The 23,785-nt window shown below is 36.2% G+C and overlaps 1 protein-coding gene across 1 annotated transcript in view; it reads right to left on the bottom strand.

Annotated features, from left to right (window-relative positions):
- Positions 1-3,151: 3,151 nt before the first annotated feature.
- LOC128982923 (40S ribosomal protein S15Aa) overlaps positions 3,152-23,785 on the bottom strand; it is a 40,586-nt gene continuing 19,952 nt past the window's right edge. Inside the window, exons 2-4 of the mRNA XM_054401996.1 lie at positions 23,298-23,435; positions 13,430-13,595; positions 3,152-3,292 (exon numbers count right to left, since the gene is read on the bottom strand). Of these exons, the coding sequence (XP_054257971.1) occupies positions 3,199-3,292; positions 13,430-13,595; positions 23,298-23,430 (393 nt within the window). The 5' untranslated portion in view covers positions 23,431-23,435 and the 3' untranslated portion in view covers positions 3,152-3,198. The remainder of the gene's footprint in view (positions 3,293-13,429; positions 13,596-23,297; positions 23,436-23,785) is intronic.

The following is a 23,785-nucleotide window of genomic DNA, read 5'->3' as shown; positions in this document are numbered from 1 at the left end:
TTCAATTTGATAATACCTGTACATTTTTAGATTGACATAAAATTTGCAATGTTTAACATGAGTCTTATGGGTTGCCATGATGGTTTCGAGATAACAACGTAGATGTAAACAAAGAATCGTAGCGCAGGTGACTCGACATTGTGTACCCACGGGCACCTCAGCTTGCACATGCACATAAGGACAGTACAAAACAAAAGGAGTCCATTATATTTGTAGATATTAGCCTAGACACCTATTTATTATGAGATTTTTACCTTTTTTGGTAGCCTAAGGTGTCCAAAATCCTTATCTCCTGCGAGACGCGTTTCGCATTAATTACAATGCATCTTCAGTCGCTTGTCAGGTCTCAACATTGCCCACAGAAGTGGTTGTCACGATTTTCAAAACAGAGTAGGCCTACAACCTTGTGCGGTATCGCGTGTCGTCTCCCGCTCGCTTGATGTACAGTACGTGTGTGACCATGGTTGTAAAACTGTATATAAATATGTGTTTCGTGAACTGTGTTATATGTTTTGAAAATCGTGACAACCACTTCTGTGGGCAATGTTGAGACCTGACAAGCGACTGAAGATGCATTGTAATTAATGCGAAACGCGTCTCGCAGGAGATAAGGATTTTGGACACCTTAGGCTACCAAAAAAGGTAAAAATCTCATAAAAGGAGTCCAATGAATACCATTAAGCGTTGATCAATAATACATTGATTTGCATAATTTCTGGCGGCCTTACTGAACTATTCCTAGCAGATTATTCCTTTGATTGTTGTTATTGCTATTAGTTTTGTGGTAAATATTAGTCCGGAGTGTGGTAACTGTTTATGACGATTAGATTAAGGTATCTGTTATCCAAAAATGCTATGGGAAGGGAGGGAAACAGGTCCGCGACGTAGGAAGTCGTGAAGGAAGTAGTAAAGGTGAGCGGTCCGGAGTGTGGAAACTGTTTATGGCGATTAGATTAAGGTATCTACAATCTTAAAATGCTATGGGAAGGGAGGGAAACAGATCCGTGACGTAGGAAGTCGTGAAGGAAGCAGTAAAGGTGAGCGGTCCGGAGTGTGGGAACTGTTTATGACGATTAGATTAAGGTATCTACAATCCTTAAATGCTATAGGAAGGGAGGGAAATAGGTCCGCGACGTAGGAATATTGAAGGAAGTAGTAAAGGTGAGCGGTCCGGAGTGTGGGAACTGTTAATGATGATTAGATTAAGGTATCTGTTATCTTAAATGCTATGGGAAGGGAGGGAAACAGGTCCGCGACGTAGGAAGCAGTAAAGGTGAGCAGTCCGGAGTGTGGAAACTGTTTATGGCGATTAGATTAAGGTATCTACAATCTTAAAATGCTATGGGAAGGGAGGGAAACAGATCCGTGACGTAGGAAGTCGTGAAGGAAGCAGTAAAGGTGAGCGGTCCGGAGTGTGGGAACTGTTTATGACGATTATAGATTAAGGTATCCACAATCTTAAAATGCTATGGGAAGGGAGGGAAATAGGTCCGCGGCATAGGAAGTGGCGAAGGAAGTAGTTAAGGCGAGTAGTTTGGAGTGTGGGAACTTTCCTGTTTTATCCCTCACCTTCTGCCATTCTCCTCTGTCTCCTATGGCCACTTGGTAGGGTTTATCAAAGTCGTAATCATAAGATCTGAGACCGGTCATCTCCATGTCTAAACTTGGGAGTTCCCTTAGAATTGACATGTGACCCGTCCTTCTCGAAGGAGGTATTTCTCCTTTACTGCAAGTCTTCAGGGCTGTTAATGCTGCCCTTTTCTTTATATCCAGCCCGAGTGGGAGTTCGCCTAAAATTGACTCCATCACCACTGTCGGGCATGATCTTGTTGTGCCACACACCCCTGTGCAGGCAAGTCGTTGCAGTTGTTGCAGCTGCCCCAGTTTGCTCTGCCTTATGCACCACACCATGGCTGCGTATTCCACCATAGGCTTTACTATGGTTTCATATATCCACCAGATCAGTCTAGGGTTGAGTCCCCATTTTTAGCCAGATGTTCTTCGGCAGGCGCCCATGGCTCCTGTTCCCTTGGCAATGACATGATCTATGTGCCTGTTCCAAGTCAACTTCTGATCTAAGTATACACCCAGATATTTAGTCTCCTTGACTGACTTGACCCTCAGTCCCCTAATTTGGGGTGGGGTGATTTTGGTTCTCCTTTTTCTCGTGAAGGTCACTATTTTAGTTTTTGTGGGGTTGATTGTCAAACCCTTTGTGTTACACCAACTGCCGATAAAATCTACCACCCGCTGGGTAAGGTTTCCCTCTCACGGTCAGCACTAGATCATCTGCAAATGCCTGTAGGTCAATGCCTGTTTGTTCAGCTTCTCTCAGCAAGCCGTCAACCACAAGTGACCATAGTAGGGGGGATAAAACTCCTTCTTGCGGAAACACCCTCTTCTGGCCTCGACTGTAACCGACGAGTCTCCGACCGTGGCTGATATTTCTCTGCTTTGGAGCAGAGCCATTATCCAACACACTATTTCTTGAGGAATTTCTCTGTCTATCGGTGCTTCCTCTATTGACTGATAGGACACATTACCAAAGGCTCCTTGGATGTCCATGAATTCTCCTGCTAGGATTTCCTTGTGATCTAATGTGTCTTCAATTCTCACTACCAGGCTATGCAGGGCTGTTGTAGTCAATTTGCCCATCATAAAGGCATGTTGGTTCACAAACATAACATTAAATGTTTTTATGTTATGTAAATATTTGTGAACTTTGACGACCTTCGGAAGAAGTGCCACTGAATGTGAGCCGAACCTAGTTATTATACAACCGATTGGATTATCAATATTACAGGTATTTAAACCACTTTAATTGATTTATATTAGTTTTTAATAAACTACTTCGACTTTACTTTTAAAAAATTTTCCCTGACTTGCGGCCTTTGTTAAAACCTTCTCTGACTTTTTAAGTCCATGGGAACCCTGTAAGGACCATTTATCACAAACTATACAATCTAAAAAAAATATTATTATAATTTTTGAGATTCATAATCCACACTTTTGGGTACTTCCCCTAGCATTATACAGCAGAGGTCTCAATTACCCAAATTCATTTGTGACAAGATTAGAATTCTGCTTAATTTTTAAAAAGTTATTGATTGCACTTGTGTACTTATAATGTAAAGGCAATTAAACACAAATATTAAAACATTTTTGTTTATTTTTTTTAAACAAAGGTGTTTTACACTATTAGAAGAAGAACCCGAGTATCTTCCCTCCTAAGTGTTTTCGCCTGGCCTCTTCATGATCCATGATACCTCCACTGGTTGTGAGGACAACATATCTTAAAAAAAAGAATATATGATTTTTAATAGTTATTAGAGCCATTCAACATGACAACTTTTAATACACATTGAAATGTCATCAACATAATAAATAACTTGACACATACATTAACAAGAATAAATGGTAAGTAGAGGTGTGCGAGCGGCTTGATTTTCGAGCTCAGCCGCAAACTTGGGCTACAAGCTCTAGCACAAAGTCAGAAAACTGAGCTCGAGCCGAGCTTTTACTTTATAGCTATTTAAGTGTGGGAAATGATTGTGATGTGTTCACAACTGTGGGAAATCTCCTGGATTTTGCTGTGACCGCGGACAACAAAGATGACGTTTCCGTGACCGTGGTAGACGATGATAATGTCAAGTCTGCAATCAGTGGGAAATGCTCAGGATTTTTCTGTGATCGCGGATGGCGATTATAACATTTCCGTGACCGCAGAATACCATGACGATGACCACTTGTCCACGTGAGATACTCGGGATTTTGCAGCTATTGTGGATGATAATGATGATGATGATATTAAGTTTATGTGACCTTGAGGGATATTCAGGATTTTGCCACTGACGATAATGTTTCCGTAAACGATGGAGATATTCAGGATTTTGCGATTATTGCGGAAAACGATGATAACAACTTTTCTGTTACTGTGGGAGGTACTCAGGATTTTACTGTAATCGCAGAAGACTATGATGTTTTCATGGGCTTAAGAAATTACAACGATTTTTACGGATTACAGTTGTCACATGGTGATGTATGCAAATTACAGCAAATTTATGATTTATGATAAGTACTAAATTTAAAGCAATTTTTTACTCGTGACCGTATCCAACAAGCTTTACACTGAGTTTAAATGCATACCAGTTTAAAATTGAGGATTTGAGGTAGGCCTAGTGGCATTAAAATGTTTACATAAATTAATCAATTCCTCCTTTAATTTTTAAACTAATGCTACAATAAACTCCATTAAAATTTAAAAAAAAGAATTATCATATTTTTATGTTCCCTTGTATTTTTTATCTAAGACCATGAATTTTAAGAAAACATTGCCTTTTGAAGAAAACAAAATTAGGTGAAATCTATATATTTAATTCCGTAAGCGAATTAGTTCCCACAAAATTTCTCGAGCTAGGAAAAAAGGTACAGTAGAGTCCCTCAAACTCGGCGTAATGTGGACTGGAAGGGTGCCGAGTTTGTGAAATGTTGGTTAATGGAAACTAGTATTAAGAATAAGAACAATAAAATTTTTAAGCTTTTTAACCACCTTTTTTACGAATATTTATATCACAAGTCAGTATTAAGTTATCAGATATAGTAGAACAAATCGTTAATACGAGTTGTGAATGATTTGACTTGAGCTGGCTTGAGTCCATGTTTAACTCAAACTAAAAAAATCACCAATTTTCTGAGCCAGGTGATGGCCGAGTTATCCAGACTGCCGGGTTATCGAGTGCCGAGTTTGCGGGACTCTACTTCCGTGAGATGGGGGTTACTTTGTTACAAAATTTTTTTTATAACTTCAAAACTATACATACTTGAAAACGACTAATATATTTACAATAGTTACACAGTTTTTTCTTTCTTTTTCTTTCTTTTACATGATAGGCTGCTGAGCAGGTAGTTTCTGAGGGCAGCATTGAAGGTAAATACACCTGGTCCTCATAAAGATATCATTGACGGTTTGGGGAAAACTTGTATCATATCACTGTATGCTATGATATCAAAATCTTCCTGAGGGGGCCAGATGAACTTATTATTATTATTATAATTATATAATGACGTTTCCGTGACCGCGGGAGATGACGATAACGTTTCCGTGACCGCGGGAGATGATGGTGATGTCTAAACAACCGCCGGAAATGTTCACGATTTTGCCGCGATCTGAACTGTCAAGTGGTTGAACAGTAAGTCTAACGAAGATAGAGAAGAATATTTTAGAGTAAACAAAGAAACCACAAGAACCCTGCGTAAGAAAAAGAGAGAGTACTTGAAGGGATTACTAGAAAAAGCAGAAAGAGATCAGAGAGCACAAAATGCCAGAGACTTTTATAAATGTGTTAGGCACTTCAGAAGTGGATATACAGCAAATGCATTTGGCATTAAGGACAAAGAGGGCAATATTTTAGTACAGAAACAGGAAGTGACCAACAGATGGAGAGAGCACTTTGAGGAGTTACTAAATGGGGAAGAAATTGACAATAATGAAGAAATCCCCATATACCATGGTGTACAACCTCTTGTTGAGAATCCAAGTATTGAAGAAGTAGAACAAGCATTAAATTCCTTAAAGGATAACAAATCTCCTGGAGAAGATGGTATAGTAGCAGAATTATTTAAAAAAGGTGGCAGGTCTACACTAGAAAAACTCCATGATATAATATGTAGAGTATGGAACGAAGAAAAAATGCCAAAAACATGGAAAGAATCTATGATAGTGCCAATATATAAAAAAGGAGACAAAGGAATATGTGGAAATTACAGAGGAATATCTTTGCTCAGTCATGGATATAAAGTTTTATCAAAGATTATTCAAAAGCGACTCGAGGAATACACAAGTAGTATAATAGAGGATCACCAGGCAGGATTTGTAAAAGGGAGATCTACAATGGATCAGATTCACATACTTAAACAAGTTATTAGTAAGCACTGGGAATACAATAAAGAAGTACATGGGCTTTTCATTGATTTTTCGAAGGCCTATGATAGCCTTGACAGAGGAAGAATATATCAGCAGATGGAAAAGTTTGGGATCCCCAGAAAACTAATAAAACTAGTAGAAATGTCCTTGAATGAATCAAAATGCAAAGTAAAAATAGATGGAGAGTTATCAGAAAGCTTTAAAGTAAGAACAGGCGTAAGGCAAGGTGATGGAATGTCACCTATATTATTTAACATAGCCTTAGAAGAGGCCCTCCAACAAGTAAGACAAACAAATATAGGTTTAGAAATGGGAACAAAAATAAACATCCTAGCTTTTGCGGACGATGTAGTAATTCTGTCAAAAAACAGAAATGACCTAGAGGAGCTAACCAGACTGTTCATAAAAAAATCAGAAAAAATGGGCCTAAAGATTAATGATGAGAAGACAAAATATATACACTTCACGAGACAGCCAAATGAAGTGAGGACAAATGAAATTAGTATAGATGGACATACTTTTGAAGTTGTTGAACAATTTAAATATCTAGGGGTAATTATATCAAGCAGCAATAGTGAAGAAATGGAAATAAATTATAGGATTGCTCAGGCCAATAAATGTATGTATTCTTGTAAGAAATTGTTGACTTCAAAGATTCTCTCACATAAAACGAAAATAAAAATATATCATAGTATAATTCGACCAGTATTAACATATGGAGCTGAAACTTGGATTTTAAATAAAAAAGAAGAAAACAAAATGATTGTTTTTGAAAACAAAATTTTAAGAATGATCTATGGACCAATACAAGAAAATGGAGAATGGAGAAAAAGGCATAATAGGGAGATAAGGAATATGTACAATGATTATGATGTAGTAGCACACGTGAAAGCAAGGAGAATAAGGTGGGCAGGACACGCACTACGGAGAGAACGAGGTTCACTACTAAAAGAAGCAAGTATAGGAAAGCCAGAAGGGAAACGACCATTAGGAAGGCCCAAGAAGAGATGGTGGGATAGTGTTTCCAAGGACGTCAGAGAAGTGGGGGCAGAAGTGGAAGAGGCAGAAGATCGAGAGAGATGGAAAGCAGTTGTTGGTGCGGCCAAATCCCGCCTTGGGCATAAATGGCCATGGGAGTAAGTAAGTAAGTAAGTAAGATGGTGGCAGATCGGAACCTTTCTCTGTACCAAAAATCTTTATTTTTTTCATTTTTTTAAGAGACATGAATATCAACCTACAGTAGAACCTCTTTAATCCGAACTAATTGGGACCAGGGGTAGTTCGGACTATTGAATAGTTCGGATTACAGAACATATTGTTGATTTTACATAACAATAGCTAAAACATGGCTAAAATTGATCAACATTATTTTGGGGAAAAGTGAAAAAATGTTTTATAAAGTAAAATACAGTGTTTATTTAATACAGTAGTAATCATGGTGAATAAACAGTTACTGTAAATTAAATACAGTAGGCTATACAATAAAGAACTGCTGTACTGTGTATAGAGTACAGCAATGAGGGGTTCGGATTAGTGGACGTTCGGATTACGGGGGTTCGGATTAAAGAGGTTCTACTGTATAACTAAGGTATCATAAAAAAATACCTAGAAGGCCCAATCCTTTGTAATTTTTTGTGTTAGCAAAAGAGTTTTGTTGAGTTTGAAAAAAGAAGGTCTCAGTTAATATTTTTTTAAATTTTAAAAACAATATCGCACTAAACTTTATGATATATTATTAAAGTAAATAAACCAAGGAATTAGAAAATGTGTAATAGATGCAGAATATGACATATTTAATGTGTGTTACATAGTCAAAACATTTTTTTTACTTTTCGTTCATAGTAGCCCCATCTGACAGTAGCATGGATGTTGAGGATCCATTTTAAAGCTTAAGATCCAAGGACGGTGGGAAAAATATCAGAAATGTCAAAAATTACCCCTGCTCTGCCCCACAAGCCGTTAAAGATCCAGTTAAAATTTTCTAATGGAAGAAATGCTACACAGTCAGGGTGTCTACTACATTCTGGATAAAAAATTCATGGACAATTCCCGTACATTTAAGGACCTTTGTCGGTGAGATTGCAGAATAATTTTCCTGATTTGTCAAACTGTATTAATCTTGTTCTTAATTGTAGTTGTTCCAGAGAGAAAAGTAAATAATAATAGACAAGAATTAAATTTCAAAATAGAAACTTATTTTTTGTCTTATGAAAGTAAACAAACATATACTTTAGGTACAGCTTTTATAATGCAACAGAAAAACGCAATTACTGTCTCCTGCAATAGCGACAAAATCCTAAATATCTCTCCATCGGTCACGGAAACATTGTAACATAGCTTATCCGATCCAGGCGGATTAATTTGGCATTATTCGCCCTGGCCCAACGTTAGGTTCTCGCCTACTTTTGAAAAAAAAAATCTTTAATGCATAATGAATAGGCTATATTGTAACTCGGTTCTAGGTAAAAAATCGGTATGGTAAGCGGCTACCAGTTGATAAGTTACATGTTTAATGAAACCACAATCAGTTTTATGGCACTAGGGCAATGGCCAGGGGAAGTACAAGTAAGAAGTGAAATTTATATAAAACTATTATTTCCATGATAAAATATGTTTGGGATCTAATTATGATTTGATTACCCTAGTAATAAATAAATAAAGAAGTTGTAAAGGAATAAAAGCAGGGTGTCTAGTTTATTTCCATTATAAAATTCAAGACTAATTCCAGACTTTTCAAGACTAATTCCAGATTTTTCAAGACTAGTTTTTTCCACAATTAGTGGGTGTTGATACCAAAATGTATCGATTCTCGATTCTTGATACCGATACCAATTTTTATAGCTTAACCAAATTTCCTAAATAATCCTACACCAACTCTTTGTCTTTGTCATAAAGTAGCATTATGATAATGTGGAGTTTTCAAGTAAAGAAATAATGCAGCAATAAAAAATTCTAACTAGGAAATTTGGTTTATTTTGATCATGAAATCTTCCGCGTACCAAACGTTTAGACATCATCATTGACTGCAGCGGTTACAAAACGTGATCGTCGTCGTCCACGATCACGGCAAAATCATGAACATTTCCCGCGGCCGTGTATACATCATCTTCGTCTCCAGCGGTCACGGAAACTTCATCATCATCTCCAGCGGTCACGGAAACGTTATCGTCGACGTCCGCAATCACGGCAAAATCATAAATTCCCGCGGCCGTGTAGACCCGCGGTCACGGAAACGTCATCGTCATCTCCCGCGGTCACGGAAACGTCATCGTCATCGTCCGCGATCGCGACAAAATCATGAACATTTCCCGCGGCCTAGCAGATATCATCGTCGTCTCCTGCGGTCACGGAAACGTCATCGTCATCTCCCGTGGTCACAGAAACATCATCGTCATCTTCCGCGGTAACGGAAACGTTATCGTCGACGTCCGTAATCACGGCAAAATCATGAACATTTCCCGCGGCCGTGTAGACCCGCGGTCACGGAAACGTCATCGTCATCTCCCGCGGTCACGGAAACATCATCGTCATCTTCCGCGGTCACGGAAACATTATCGTCGACGTCCGTAATCACGGCAAAATCATGAACATTTCCCGCGGCCGTGTAGACCCGCGGTCACGGAAACGTCATCGTCATCTCCCGCGGTCACGGAAACGTCATCGTCATCTCCCGCGGTCACGGAAACGTGATCGTCGTCGTCCGCGATCGCGACAAAATCACGAACATTTCCCGCGGCTGTTTAGACATCACCGTCATCTCCCGAGGTAACGAAAATGTTATCGTCATCTCCCGCGGTCACGGAAACGTCATCGTCGTCGTCCGCGATCGCGACAAAATCATGAACATTTCCCGCGGCCGTGTAGACATCATCGTCGTCTCCCGCGGTCACGGAAACGTCATCGTCGTCGTCCGCGATCGCGACAAAATCATGAACATTTCCCGCGGCCGTGTATACATCATCGTCGTCTCCTGCGGTCACGGAAAATTCATCGTCTTCTCCCACGGTCACGGAAACGTTATCGTCGTCTCCCGCGGTCACGGTAACGTTATCGTCGTCCCCAGCGGTCACGGAAAGGTCATCGTCGTCTCCCGTGGTTTCGGAAACGTCATCGTCGTCGTCCACTATCGCGGCAAAATCATGAACATTTCCTGCGGCCGTGTAGACATCATCGTCGCCTCCCGCGGTCACGGAAACGTCATCGTTGACGTCCGCGATCGCGGCAAATCGTGAACATTTCCTGAGGACGTGAGGACAATCATCATTGGCTTTCGCGTTACGTAAACGGAAGACGACGATCGCGGCAAAATCATAAAAATTCCCGACTTTGAAATCAAATTTAAGACTAAATCCCGACTTTCCAAGACCATTTTGAAATTCAATACTAATTCCCGACTTTCCCGATTTTCCCGACTACTAGACACCCTGAAAAGTGATACAACTTTTATGAGCTAAGCTACTGAGTCAACAATTCTTGGAAGTACTTGCTTGACTTGACACTTGATTGTCGTGATAAAATATTAATGGGTTTGAGACTGCTAATGGGGTTTTTATTGCATAATTACTCTAGTAATAAATTATGAAAATGTACACAAACATCTGATAGACCTTTTATGTGCTCCTAACGATAAAATTATGGCCCATTAAAAATTTAACCCTCCGAGTGTCATGCAGCGACTCACGAACACTGTTTACGGCGAAGGCTCTATGACTGACAAAATCGGATTGAACTGGATCGAGTTAGGTATCGTTCTTTTCATTAGATTCTAAGCTTTCTCCAGAGGTCTGTCTCTAAGCGCTTTATGTTCTCCGAGCCGATCGTAATTGTAGCAGACAGCTGACGTGCGTATTTGTAAACAGGTTAGTTAACCTCGGACCGATGACTGATGTGTTTTATTATGTTTATCATTGTTTTAGTGTTAAAAATCAAAAGTAGTGATATACGTGGTGCATTATAAGAAGATTTAAGTGATTTTGAAGGGCTGGTTGATGATCCTGAAGAGGTAGTGATATTGATGTAAATTATCAGCCAGATTCCTAGCTATGGTTAGGCTATGCATTCTTAGCTAAACGCTATGTACTGAAATCTGTTTTTTGCCCATAACTCATTTATTTGCAAATCTACTTCCTTATATTATTATATATTTGTAATCCTCATAAAATTTAGAACAAAGTGGATATTTTCAAATATTTATAGGCCTATAATTTATACAATTTCATTGAGCGCAAACTTATTTTTTTTTTCAATTTTTTTTCCAAAATAATTTTTATTTTTACCTAAAAAAATTTTTTTGAAACAAATATTCCTTAGGTTTTATGTATGATATTGAAGCCCATGATTTTCCAAACAAAATGGTATATAGAACAGTAGAATTAACATTGTTTTAAGCTTTTCAGATCCGTTTTAATAAAACCTTGCAAATGCGCCAAAAATAGGCGGACATTAAGGCCTAAACTATGGACACTCGGAGGGTTAAGGACATAGTCTGGCATTTAAGGACAATTCCCGTACATTTCATGGCCAATAAAAAATTAAGTACAATTCCCGGATTTTAGACACCCTGACAGTGTTTCTATAAGCTGTTTTAAATATACCAGCTAATGTAAAGACTGTGTATCTGTTTGTTTATGGATTTTAATGTTCTGTTTTAAGGTTAGAATGGTATTGCAGTGTTGAAACGTATCGTGTTATGAGAACCATGACTACGAAGGAGAGTATTTAGGAATGGTGTACAGCATTTGGAATGGTTAAGGACAAATTACAACGGAGGTGAAGGGCAGCAATTGCTGCTATAGGCCCCTAGTTTAATATAAACTTAGTTCAACTTTTCATCCTTTTGTCAACTAGAACTTTATATTTTACTCTACCTCATAACATTAAATTGCATTAAAAAATTAATGATACAAAAAAAGCTCGACTCGATTTAAAATCTCCGGCTCCCACACCTCTAATCTAAGAATATCAATAGGATGTTTTAATCCTCATACAGGGTGTCTACCACGGTCACGGCACTATCGTCAACATGTCTCGCAGTCACGGAACCATCGTCCACATCTTCCGTGGCCAACGGCACAATCGTTAAAATGTCTTGCGGTCACGGAACCATCGTCAACATCTTCCTCGGTCACGGCACCATCGTCAACATCTTCCTCGGTCACGGCACCATCGTCAATATCTGTGACGATATTTTTTACGATCGCGGAAACATCATCATCTTCACTCGCAACGTTGCGAAATTGCTAACGATTAGAACAAATCACGTGCCGAGAAAATTCTGTATTAAATGTAATCCCGTCTTAGTGATCGGGATTACACAACCTCGAAAATTTTCTTAAGTTTTGGGACCCGTTCATTCCGTTCAATGTATTTTGTACAAGAGATGAATAAAGTAGTTTTGAATTGAATTGAATTCCTAATTTTTAAGGGTTAGATTATTCCCGACCTTCGGCCGAAATTCATTACTTTTTCACGACTTTTCTCAATCTTTTCCCGAATTACCCGGAATTCCCAACTGGTAAACACTCTGTCACTCTATACACAAGGGGTCTCCAAACTATGGCTTGCGAGCTGGACCCGTCCCGCGAGAGGATTTCGTACGACCCGCGTTGGCATGAGCGATGTGTGATATGATCGTAGCCGTAGCTGATTGAACATTGTACCTATGGGCCCTATTTTCAAATACACTTCTCTGTCTCTTTCTTAAACAATATTGTATTGACAATCATTTGAAAAAGTAAAATGTTTGTTTGATAGTTTAGTTGTTAGGTGGCAATTTTAATTGATACAATTATTTGTTTGTGATGGTTGTTTTGCACATTTTATTTTAGTGATTTTAGTTACCTCACTACGGCCGTAATAACTTTTAAGAATAATCTGTTAGGCATTTTTGGAATTATTTTACTAAGCTTTCAGATTTTTTATATAAACCAACAGAAAAATAACAATAAATTACACAAACCCAATAAGGAGTTTTTCACTTAAACCCTCCTTTTCAGATTACAAGGGATTGAACTTATTCTTCGTCTAAATGGTAAAAATGTAGACTTTGCAAGTAGAATTTTCCAAATTAAAAAATGTTTTTTTAATTTTAATTATAGCTTGAATTAAGGAATTAAAACTGGTTGCAACAGCATTTATTACGGATTAATCCAAACAAAAAGTGGGTTAGGCCTATTTAAAAATTTTGTTAATATTCCGAAAAAGGATAACAAGACAACTGTTGTCTTGTTATCCTTTGTTATCCTTTCCGGAATATTAACAAAATTCTATCATGAAATGCGCAAGACAAGATTAGGCTACAGCATAGGCATGTTGTCAAAAATTGAGAAACATAACATATTTTTTTTTAAGGGAAACTTTCAATACAACTGTGTCCATGAAATACAATTTGTATACATAACCTCTTTTGCTATTCTTCCTATTCTGGAGCGGTCGTTGAACAGAAAAAATGTACACAATTCAACAGTGTAATAGCATTTTTTAGGCCTAGTTTATAAAAAACTTTACCCAAACTGTCTAGAAGGTAGCAGGTTGTTGGTCCACTTCTCAATGTGTCTGATGGGAACGTCAAAGCGTGGAGAGATAACCCCACACTTGTTGAGACGTCCTGTCAAATGTACTACTATCTTGCCTGATCTGTGGTCATCAACTATTTCAAACTCGCCAATATAGCCTGAAAAGCAAAAAAAACTCAAAAATTTCAATCCTAACTGGGTATTTCCTCAGCCTACATCAGTAGCCATAACATTACAGGATATAGTCACATGGTTAGGTCAATTCTTTCTCATTGCAAGCACATTAGCACATAATGTTTACATTAATTTACAGTAGCAGGGTGTCTACCAACCCATCAAAATCAAATTCAAGGACAACTCCAGGTTTTCAAGGTTTAAATTTCCTAATTTCCCGGACAAGACTTGCCATTTAAAATACGCAAAACTTACTTATTTATAACAGCTAATACATAAAATACCCCCGCCGCAGCAAACCTGCCGACTAAGCGAATTTCCATTTGTCTGAATTGATTTTCAATTAGCCTAAATAACATAAGGTTTAGTGAGTACCTAGGTTTCCTGCTATACAAGGAACCTAATAAAGTGTGTTTTTTAGGAAAATATTAATAGGTTGGTATAAAATAAATAAATTTGCAAAGTTTGATCAAAATATATATACATAAAACAAGCAAACTACAACATTTTACAATATTCTCCATAATAACATGGGAATTTTAAATTTACAATTTTTGAATTTTCTCCGTTGCCAATAACCATACAAAAACACTTTGATAAACTAAATTATTTGTTTTTTAAGCTCCTTAAAAAGGCCTAAAGAGAAATTAAGAAATTTTGTGTTATTAGGGTCAAAAATGAGAATACCCCCACCGCAGCAAACCTGCAGTCTTAGCAAATTTCCATTTGCCTGATTGGATTTACAATTAAAAAAGTCTCCTTAAAAATATCTCCCATAGTCTGATTATGCTGGTTCGCAAACTCATTTGAATAAATGTAGGTTTACACGTTTGTACCAAATGAAATCAAAATCGGACCATTTTAGTTTTAACTTTTTTTCATCTCAAACCTAATTTTATACTCTTTATTCAGCGGAGCGAAGCGAAGCTCTTATACTACACTCCAGCTTTTGTTTTACAAATACTCCTCCTGAACGGCTGAAGCGATCTGCACCAAATTTAGCACAATCATAGTAACCGACCATGGGAAGGTATAAATCTGAAATTGTACAAATCGGACCACAGGGTTTTTCTCTACGTGAATTCAAACTTTTGGAAATTTAACATGGGCCTTATGGGTTAATTGGTTGCCATGACATTATTTGCGATAGCGAGATAACAATAAAAAGGTAAACAAGAGTCGCAACATATGTTAGTCAACGAATCATCTAAATAGCATATTACAAATACCGTACAGAGAAAAAGGGAAGAACAATAGGATTAATATCATTGAGTATAATTTACTAAAAAATGAAATACCAATAATTATGGTCGGCGGGATAAGGCTGATGCACCATTGACTTTAAATAATCCAAATAGCCATTCCATTTATGTGAACCAAATCTAGGCCCACAATTGACAATTGACTTTGGATACTGCAAATAGACACTCCATTTATGTGAATCGAATGAACCACTGCTTTGGATCCTGCAAGTAGACAATTCATTTACATGAACCAAATGCACCATTGAGTTTGGATACTCCAAGTAAACAATTCGTTTACGTGAACCCGACGTATCATTGACTTTGGATACTGCAAGTAAACAATTCGTATCATTAACTTGGAACTAGTGTACATGTTGCTCGAATTCGAGCAATTGCAAATATTACAGAAGATATTTCAAAACGAATAACAGTCATATTTACAACGAATTTAAAAGAGTCAACTCAAAGATTACCGGTGTGTAACTCAGACTATGTTTATCTTCGTTATTGATAAACCTAAAGCATTCGGGCCGGTTTTCTCCTTCTCAAAATGCCTCGCTGTACAGGCAACACAGGTCATTTATAGAGGGCCAATTGAGAACGAAAAGTCGTTTTGGGGTAGTGTTAGGGGGCATTTGTAACCTAACAGTTGAGATTGTCCAGGGTCAGGTGCTGACTGTGATGAGTAAAGCCTAATACTCGCCACTGTTCTGTGAGCTGCGGTCGTTATCACGATTACGCCTCCTGTCTATATGTGTTGTTGTCGTCACGTCGGAGGCATATAAAAGAAAAAAAAACAACAAATAAACAAATGATAGCTACACAAAACAACGATAAATGTTACAATCGTGCTAACACGATCCGTCATAGCTACACAAAACAACGATAAATAAATACAGAAATTTAAGATACTGTACAACCATACTAACAAAATCCGTCTTGGAGGTTCTGTTAACACAAACTCAAATAGTAAATAAATGTACTCGATGGGTTTCATTGAATTGAAAAATAAATAACAGCAATTAAATTAAACAGCTGACCAAAATGTAAACAATTATGTTCTTCATAAGGATAACATGGGAACTTTCAAAGCCACTGGGGCAGAGCCCAAGGGACTTTTTCAAAAATGTAAGGTCAGTTTGCAAATCTACGCGACACGCTCTTTCCAATGAGATGTCAATGGATAAAATCGGTTAAGAAATGGCGGAGGAGTTCAACCGACAAAGTTTCATGTAGCGTATTAATTATATAGATACTGCAAATAGACATTCCATTTAAGTGAACCAAATATACCATTGACATTGGATCTGCAAGTATTTAATCTCATTCACGCGAAACAGATGTAAAATTTACTTTAGAAAAGTATTGGATTAATATGCTAGCTCCGTTCAATATTGCAAGCATACAACTGCATTGCACACCTAGTAAACAATCACGTCCTACATAACGGTTCTCGATATTTATCAATGTATCTTATCTAAACCCTTCCCACAATAATAGACTCACACACAAATAACGACATCAAAGTAATCGTCACTTGCTCCATTGAAACACGAACGTCGATTGGCTGACATGACAGTGCAGCGTGGCCTCTCGACCAATGAGAACTCTTGTTACATACTTTGATTTATCTTAGATAGTCAACATTCACCATTCATTACAATATTACAAAATCGACATGGATTATGCGTAAGGTGTTTTTCAATAAATACTCTTGTTATAGTAGCACTTAAAACTTCACTTAAACTCTTAAACTAGGTAGATAGTACAGATATAATATGGATCTTCTTTTTGGTGCAATAGGCAAGTTGCAAGCCTAACCCTCTGACTTCGACGATGTCGTAATTGAATCGAATTTTTCTAATGATGCGTAATGCAGCGATGAAACTAAACATTTAGACAAGTTTAGGTTATTTATTTTATTCTAAAAATTAAAATAACACATTTAATGGTCTGACTTATTGATACAGACATTTTTTAGTATAATTTCGTGTTAAGGACACTCGCGCGCCGGTTGTCTGAGACTGAATTCTGACTCACTGACATCTTGAAATGTAGATTGTATTATGTTGTGCAACATCATCTGCCCGCAGAGAGAACAGCTGAAGCTAAACTTTAGCCGTTTTGAACTAAATAGTGTGCTAAGTTGGTTACTAAAGTTGTTAGCGTGATTACAAAACTAATAGCTATCAAATAAATAAATGTTAAAATAAAATATCTATCCATCCCTGTCGGGTGTCGGTATCGGCGGAATCGGGCAAAATCGACGTTTGGCAATCGATTCTTGATACCGATATTCCTAGTATCGGCAATGTCCGAGTATCGGTGGTAGCGATAATTGACACTTCCCTACCTAAAACTCATTTTGGAGTCCTAAATTAGTTGACGTAATCGTTGCATCGATTCGATGCATGCTGAATCGAATCAAATCAAAATTTTGATGCGTTTTCGATGCATCGCACACCCATAGATAAAGTACTAAGTAAGAGTATTATCCTGTAATAATTTTATTTTGTGGACTCAACTGGTTTTAAAGTTATGAAACATTTAAAAGTACTAAATAAGCAGTATACCCGTAATTGCGTAGGGAGCATAATATTATATCATGATACACTATTAATGTATTTTTTAACAATGTTATTTTTTAATAATAGATTTTAAGAATTTTGATGTTTTAAAACACTCAATTTTGTTCTTAATGGATAGGCTTCCACGGTCGTCACTTTTATATACAGTCTTGGTCTTCGGGGTTCGACCGCGTCCTTAGGTCCACACTATCCAGAAAACCAACACCATCAAACACACTATGTACAGAAACTACTGAGTTTTCGGCCACATAACAGTCAGCCATCTTCAGGGCGAGCGAGCACTATCACCGTAGTCACAGTGTACATAACCAAAGCACTCTATTGTGTTGTCTGCCACAGGTACAAATCTGTGAAAGGATTGTGTTCAGGGAATTGGTAGACGTCCTTTGAATCAAAATTGAAGTTCTAATTCATTTTTTGCTACTTCTTCACTGTCTACATAAAAGTATGTTTAACAAAAGTTAAACATATCCTTAGCATTCAAAATTTGGTTAAGTCAATGGTAAATGTAGACTCTATTAGTGACTTCGCTCTTTGTAGTGCCTCCTGCACCATTGCAGGCATTTTTCCGTGCACAGTAGCAAAAAAATGCCTTGCAGCTGGTATTGTAGTACCTTACCTGTGACTGAATATTTCAGGAAAAAAATCGCGGCCTAGTAGAATTTGCAACGTTGCAAGTAGTGTTGTTTAGTGCCAGTTGTCCCATAAGATAACATGGCTGACTTGTGTATTAATTTAAATTTAAACTTATAAACATAAATGTATTAAAAGATTGAAAATAAACACATAGAATTGAAACCCAAAACAATATTAATTTAAAATCCATCTCTATAGATTTAAAGTGTGGAGTCAATATTTCCGGATGGTGTAGGAGGCACTACAAAGAGCGAAGTCCTATACAATGTACCATTGACAACAAAATTCTGAATGCAATTTAATGATCAATGCTAAGGATATGTTTAACTTTTGTTGAAAAAACCTTAGGTACCGTATTCAATACTTTTATGTAGACAGCGAAGCAGTAGCAAAGAATTAGAACTTAAATTTTGCTTCTAAATGACGTTTACCAATTCCCTGAACACAATTCTTTCACAGATTTGTACCTGTGGCAGACAACAAAATATAGTGTTTTAAAAAATGCTTAAAATCTATTACTAAAAAATAACATTGTTAAAAAATACATTAATAGTGTATCATAATATAATATTATGCTCCCTACGCTATTACGATACTGCTTATTTAGTACTTTTCAATGTTTCCTTAACTTTAAAACCAGTTGAGTCCACAAAATAAAATTATTACAGGATAATACTCTTACTTAGTACTATATCTGAGCCAAATTTGAAATTTTTATTTTCATGCCCAACAGAGATATTTGTTGACTTAAGTGAAAGTAAATTACTAACACCTAAGGTTTTACTGTTACAATAATTATCTTTTATTTTACTGAAGTACACACACACAACATTTTTACTCAAACATAACTTATTCAACAATTCTCATTACTATAAAAACAATCCTAACTATTTACACATGGTCAGCTGTTACCAACATAAATTAAATTAAATACAGAACAAGTAACAGCAAACATATTATATAAAAATAAAATTACATTCAACACCTTCCCTTAATTTTAATTTTATGTAAGAAACAAAAATAAATATCTCGATTATCGTCTTCTGTTCAAGATTTTGGATAGTTGATCAAAGCTTTGCTAAATTGATGAAACTTAACATTGTTCAAGGGTTTTGTAAACATATCCGCAACATTCTCGGATGTAGAAACAAAAGAAATGTTTATTTTACCTTGCCTTACATTTTCAGTCAAAAAATGGTAGCGAACATCAATGTGTTTGCTTCGCTTATTAAAAATTCCATTTTTACAAAGCTTAATAGCACTTTGATTGTCCATGTTTAGGTTTGTTTCAACATTAGTTCCACTCAACTCTTGCAAGAAAATTTTTAAATATAACACTTCTTTGACACATTCTGCCGCTGCAATGTATTCTGCTTCAGTGCTGGACAAAGCTACAATCAGTTGTCTTCTTGTACACCAGCTTATTGGGTCTTCTCCATACATAATGACAAATCCAGTAGTACTTCTTCTTGTATGCTTGCAATTTGCATAGTCTGCGTCACAATATACATTTAGGCAATTTTCTCGTGATGCTGAAAATAATATTCCTGCGTCTTGAGTACCTTTAATATATCTTAAGGTTCGTTTGACATTTACAACATCTTCATTGCTTGGATTCTCAACACATCTACTTTCTAATCCCACAGCAAGTGTAAGATCAGGTCTGGTTTTATTGGATAAGTACAGCAAACTTCCTACAACTTCTCTGTAAGGATAATCTTTTGTCAGGCAGCTTACTTCTTCATCAGGTTTGCTCGTTTTCACTGGACAAATGGGAGTGTCTACAGGTTTACAATCTATCATTCCATATTTTTCGAGAATACTGTTTAAATAGTTCTTTTGTCTTAACAAGATCCCTTCCCTTGAATATAAAATTTCCATTCCAAGAAAGTTTGATGGGTTTTCATCTGTTTTTATTTTAAAATCTCTAGACAGCTCGTTCAAAAGTTTCTTCATCTCTCTTTCATCTGAACCAGCAAGAATTCCATCATCAACAAATATAGCAAGATGAATACTGCCATTTGTAAAAACACAACGGTCAGACTGAGTTTGTTTTAAGCCATATTTTAGTAAGCAGTTTGTAAACAACTGGTTCCATTTAAATGGAGCTTGTTTAAGTCCATATAAAGTCTTTCTTAATTTCAAAACTTTATCTTTATGATCAAACCCTTCAGGTACACACATATAAATTTCTTCATCTAAATTTCCATAGAGAAAAGCAGTTTTAACGTCAAATTGCATTAATTTGAGATTTTGTTTGGCAGCTAATGAAAATAACAAACGTAAAGTTGATACTTGGCTGTAGGTTTCTTCATAGTCTATACCTTTTTCTTGGGCAAAACCTCTTACAACTATTCTCGCTTTGTATTTTCCGTTATCCTTTCTTGTTAATACCCACTTGTTACTTAGGATCTTCTTGTTTAGTGCTTGCTTTTTGTCAACCACTTCCCACGTTTCATTCTCAATAAGGGAGTTTTTCTCATCCTCAATTGCTTGAAGCCAATTTTGTTTATCTGGTCCTTTGATTGCTTCTTCATATGTTAACATCACAAAATCTTTATATCTTTCAGGTAGTTTATTTTTTCTTCTTAGTTTGATGCTTTGTGTAGTATCAGTATTACTTGAACTTGGCTGTTCTTCATTGATTTCATTTTTGTCTGAAACCAACTCAAACTCTACTTCATTATTACTTATCTCACTTAGATTATCTGCACTCTCAATATCTTCATTTTCAGTTTTGTCTGCACTCTCACTATCTTCATTTTTAGTTTTGTCTTCTTTCTTGTCATTTTCATTTTTGTCTTCTTTCTTGTCATTTTCATTTTTGTCTTCTTTCTTGTCACTTTTATTTTTGTCCCCTTTCTTGTCATTCTCTGTTGTATTTTCAGAGAAAGTAACCTCACCACCATTATTAGTCATTGCAGAAACAGACAACAAGTTTTTACTGAGTTCAGGAACATATAGCACATTATTCAGGATACATTCTTTGGATTTTACAGTTCCACTCGTTGAAGCTAACATGGTTTGATTTTTCTTTGCAACATATATTTCAGAAGAAAAATTTTGTTTATTACTTAACAAATCTTCACAATTTGTTATATGTGAAGATGTGCCTGAATCAACAACCCATTCAGATACAAAGTTTACAGTCCCACTATTACCCCGAACATTTTGTCCATCATCATACGACAAAAAAGACACAGTTTTACTAGCGACATTTAGGTTCTGGCTTTTTCTAAAGTAACAATCTTTTTCATTATGATTTGACTTTTTACATATATTACAAAATAAATTTGGCTTTACATTTCTTTTTTCAAACTTGTTAACAAAATTTTTTACATTTCCACAGGTGTTTGCTAGATGACCAACAGCATTGCATTTAAAACACCGCCTTTCATTATCAGAGTTAGCCCAATTGTGTGTAGGTTTCTTGCAGTATTTTGCTTTATGGCCTGGAATTTTACAGTTGTGACAAACAACTTGGAACGCAAGATTTTTCTCTAGGCTTACCTCCTTTAACTCACTTCTTGACTCTTCTGCTAACAGTCTCGCTGTTAGATTTGCCAATGTCTTTTCTTCATTGGGCATTGATTCCCAGGCAGTTACAAAATACTTAAATCTATCTGGCAGACTGACAAGAATTTTTGATATTATCATTTTGTCATCAATATCTTGTTTTAAAGTTTTTAGTCTGTGTGCTATGTTTTCAATTCTACTTATGTGAGAACTTATATCAGAATTAGGCTCATACCTGAGGTTAAAGAATTCTTGTAATAACGAGTACTTCTGCTGCTCTGAGTCTCTTTCATAAATATTACACAGCTTCAAAAACATTTCTCTTGAGTTTTCACAGTTAATGATATGTAACATCGGTCCCTTCTCAATAGAACTAACTATACACTTCTGAGCCTTGGCATCTCTTTTAATCCAATCAGCCTTCTTCTTTCCATCGCCCATATCTTCAAGTTTCTCAGAACCATCAACAATACTCATCAATTCACTGGATTGAAATATTATTTTAATCTGAAATTTCCACAATGGAAAAGTTTCAACTCCTTTGAGTTTTTCTACAAAATCATCTTCTTTTACTGATGCCATTGTTAGTCTTACTTTTATTTCACTCACCTTCACTACACTTTAACTCTTGGGGTTTTACTAGAAGATTACTTCTTGGTTTTACAGTTATGGTTGAATTAATGAATTTTTCTGGGCCCATAACCTGTTGACTTAAGTGAAAGTAAATTACTAACACCTAAGGTTTTACTGTTACAATAATTATCTTTTATTTTACTGAAGTACACACACACAACATTTTTACTCAAACATAACTTATTCAACAATTCTCATTACTATAAAAACAATCCTAACTATTTACACATGGTCAGCTGTTACCAACATAAATTAAATTAAATACAGAACAAGTAACAGCAAACATATTATATAAAAATAAAATTACATTCAACAATATTAAGCATCAAACTTTTGAAATTTTGAAAATTTTAAGATTTTGAAAATTTTTATTTAAAATCCTATGCAAGTCCACAACTTGAAACTTTGAGAATTTGGAGTACACACCTATAACTATCAGATAAAAAAATAACAAACACATGGGCAATTGCCTTTATGTAAAAAAATTGTTAAAATGCAGTTTTCGTAACATCGTTGCGTTAAACTTTAAACCGGTAATTAGACCTATACATTTAGTTTTAAGGGCATAACTATATTACCATATTAAAGTTTAGATCTTTCTGAAGAGATTGGTTTCTATTTTAATGTTCTAGGATAAGTAGAACCAGAGATATTTAATTTAACGCAGAGCTCTGAATCGCTGAAAACGGGAATTCGAGTAACACAAAAATGGCCGCCATACAATAGAAAGATAAAATAAAAATAAAATAATTGTATTTTTGTACTTCTAATGATATGTACTTTCATGGATAAAAATATGAAAAAAATTAAAAATCTTGAAGCAACCCCCTTTGGACCACTTGAAATGGATTGACCCTATTTTCATTATGTAAAATGCAAATTATCACATTTACCTAATTATATTAATTAATTATACAGTAATTAAAGGTGGTTTTATATGTTTTTGTCATGTTAGATTAACCGTTGGTTTTCAGTTTTGTGGTCTTCCTTCCCCCAATTACCCTGGATAAATAAGGTTCTAGAGTATGAACATCTTCTACCACTTTTTGGAAAATATCCGTTTACTTACCATGCTTCATCATTACTGTCAAGAATTTGACAATGACCTTAGAGCATGGCCTAATGAGAACTTGGCGTTTGCCTCTCTTCTCTGCATTGTTGATAGACTTTAGGGCATCACTGAGAACATTCATCCGCACCATGGCTTCTGGAATCAAAAACAATTTATTTATAATAGTGATGAGTGGATGAATCGCTAAGTAGGCATAAATGATTAGTTCTTATGTAGGCTTATAATACTTACTTTACTTATCATTGAAATTGCGACCATACAAGGTAGGAACTTTAAGCCAAGTATAAAAGTGATGATTTTGACAAGACAGTTTGTCTAAATTACAGTGGAATAAAATTGCTGAGTTAAGGGGTACAAGATATTCTCAAAAATTTTGTTGAAAAGATTAAAGCCAGTATGCAGAAGACATCATAGGAGAATATTGATGTGGCTTTAGGGTTGGCAGAAGTACAATTGACCAAATACTCATAATGAGGCAAACCCTA

This window comes from Macrosteles quadrilineatus, unplaced genomic scaffold (genome assembly GCF_028750875.1).
Source record: "Macrosteles quadrilineatus isolate MER2022 unplaced genomic scaffold, UCM_ALF_1.0 Scaffold_1__1_contigs__length_201487025, whole genome shotgun sequence".
NCBI classification, from domain to species: Eukaryota; Metazoa; Arthropoda; class Insecta; order Hemiptera; family Cicadellidae; genus Macrosteles; species Macrosteles quadrilineatus.
Note: the sequence above shows the minus strand (reverse complement) of the source record. Positions and strands in the feature narration are given on the sequence as shown.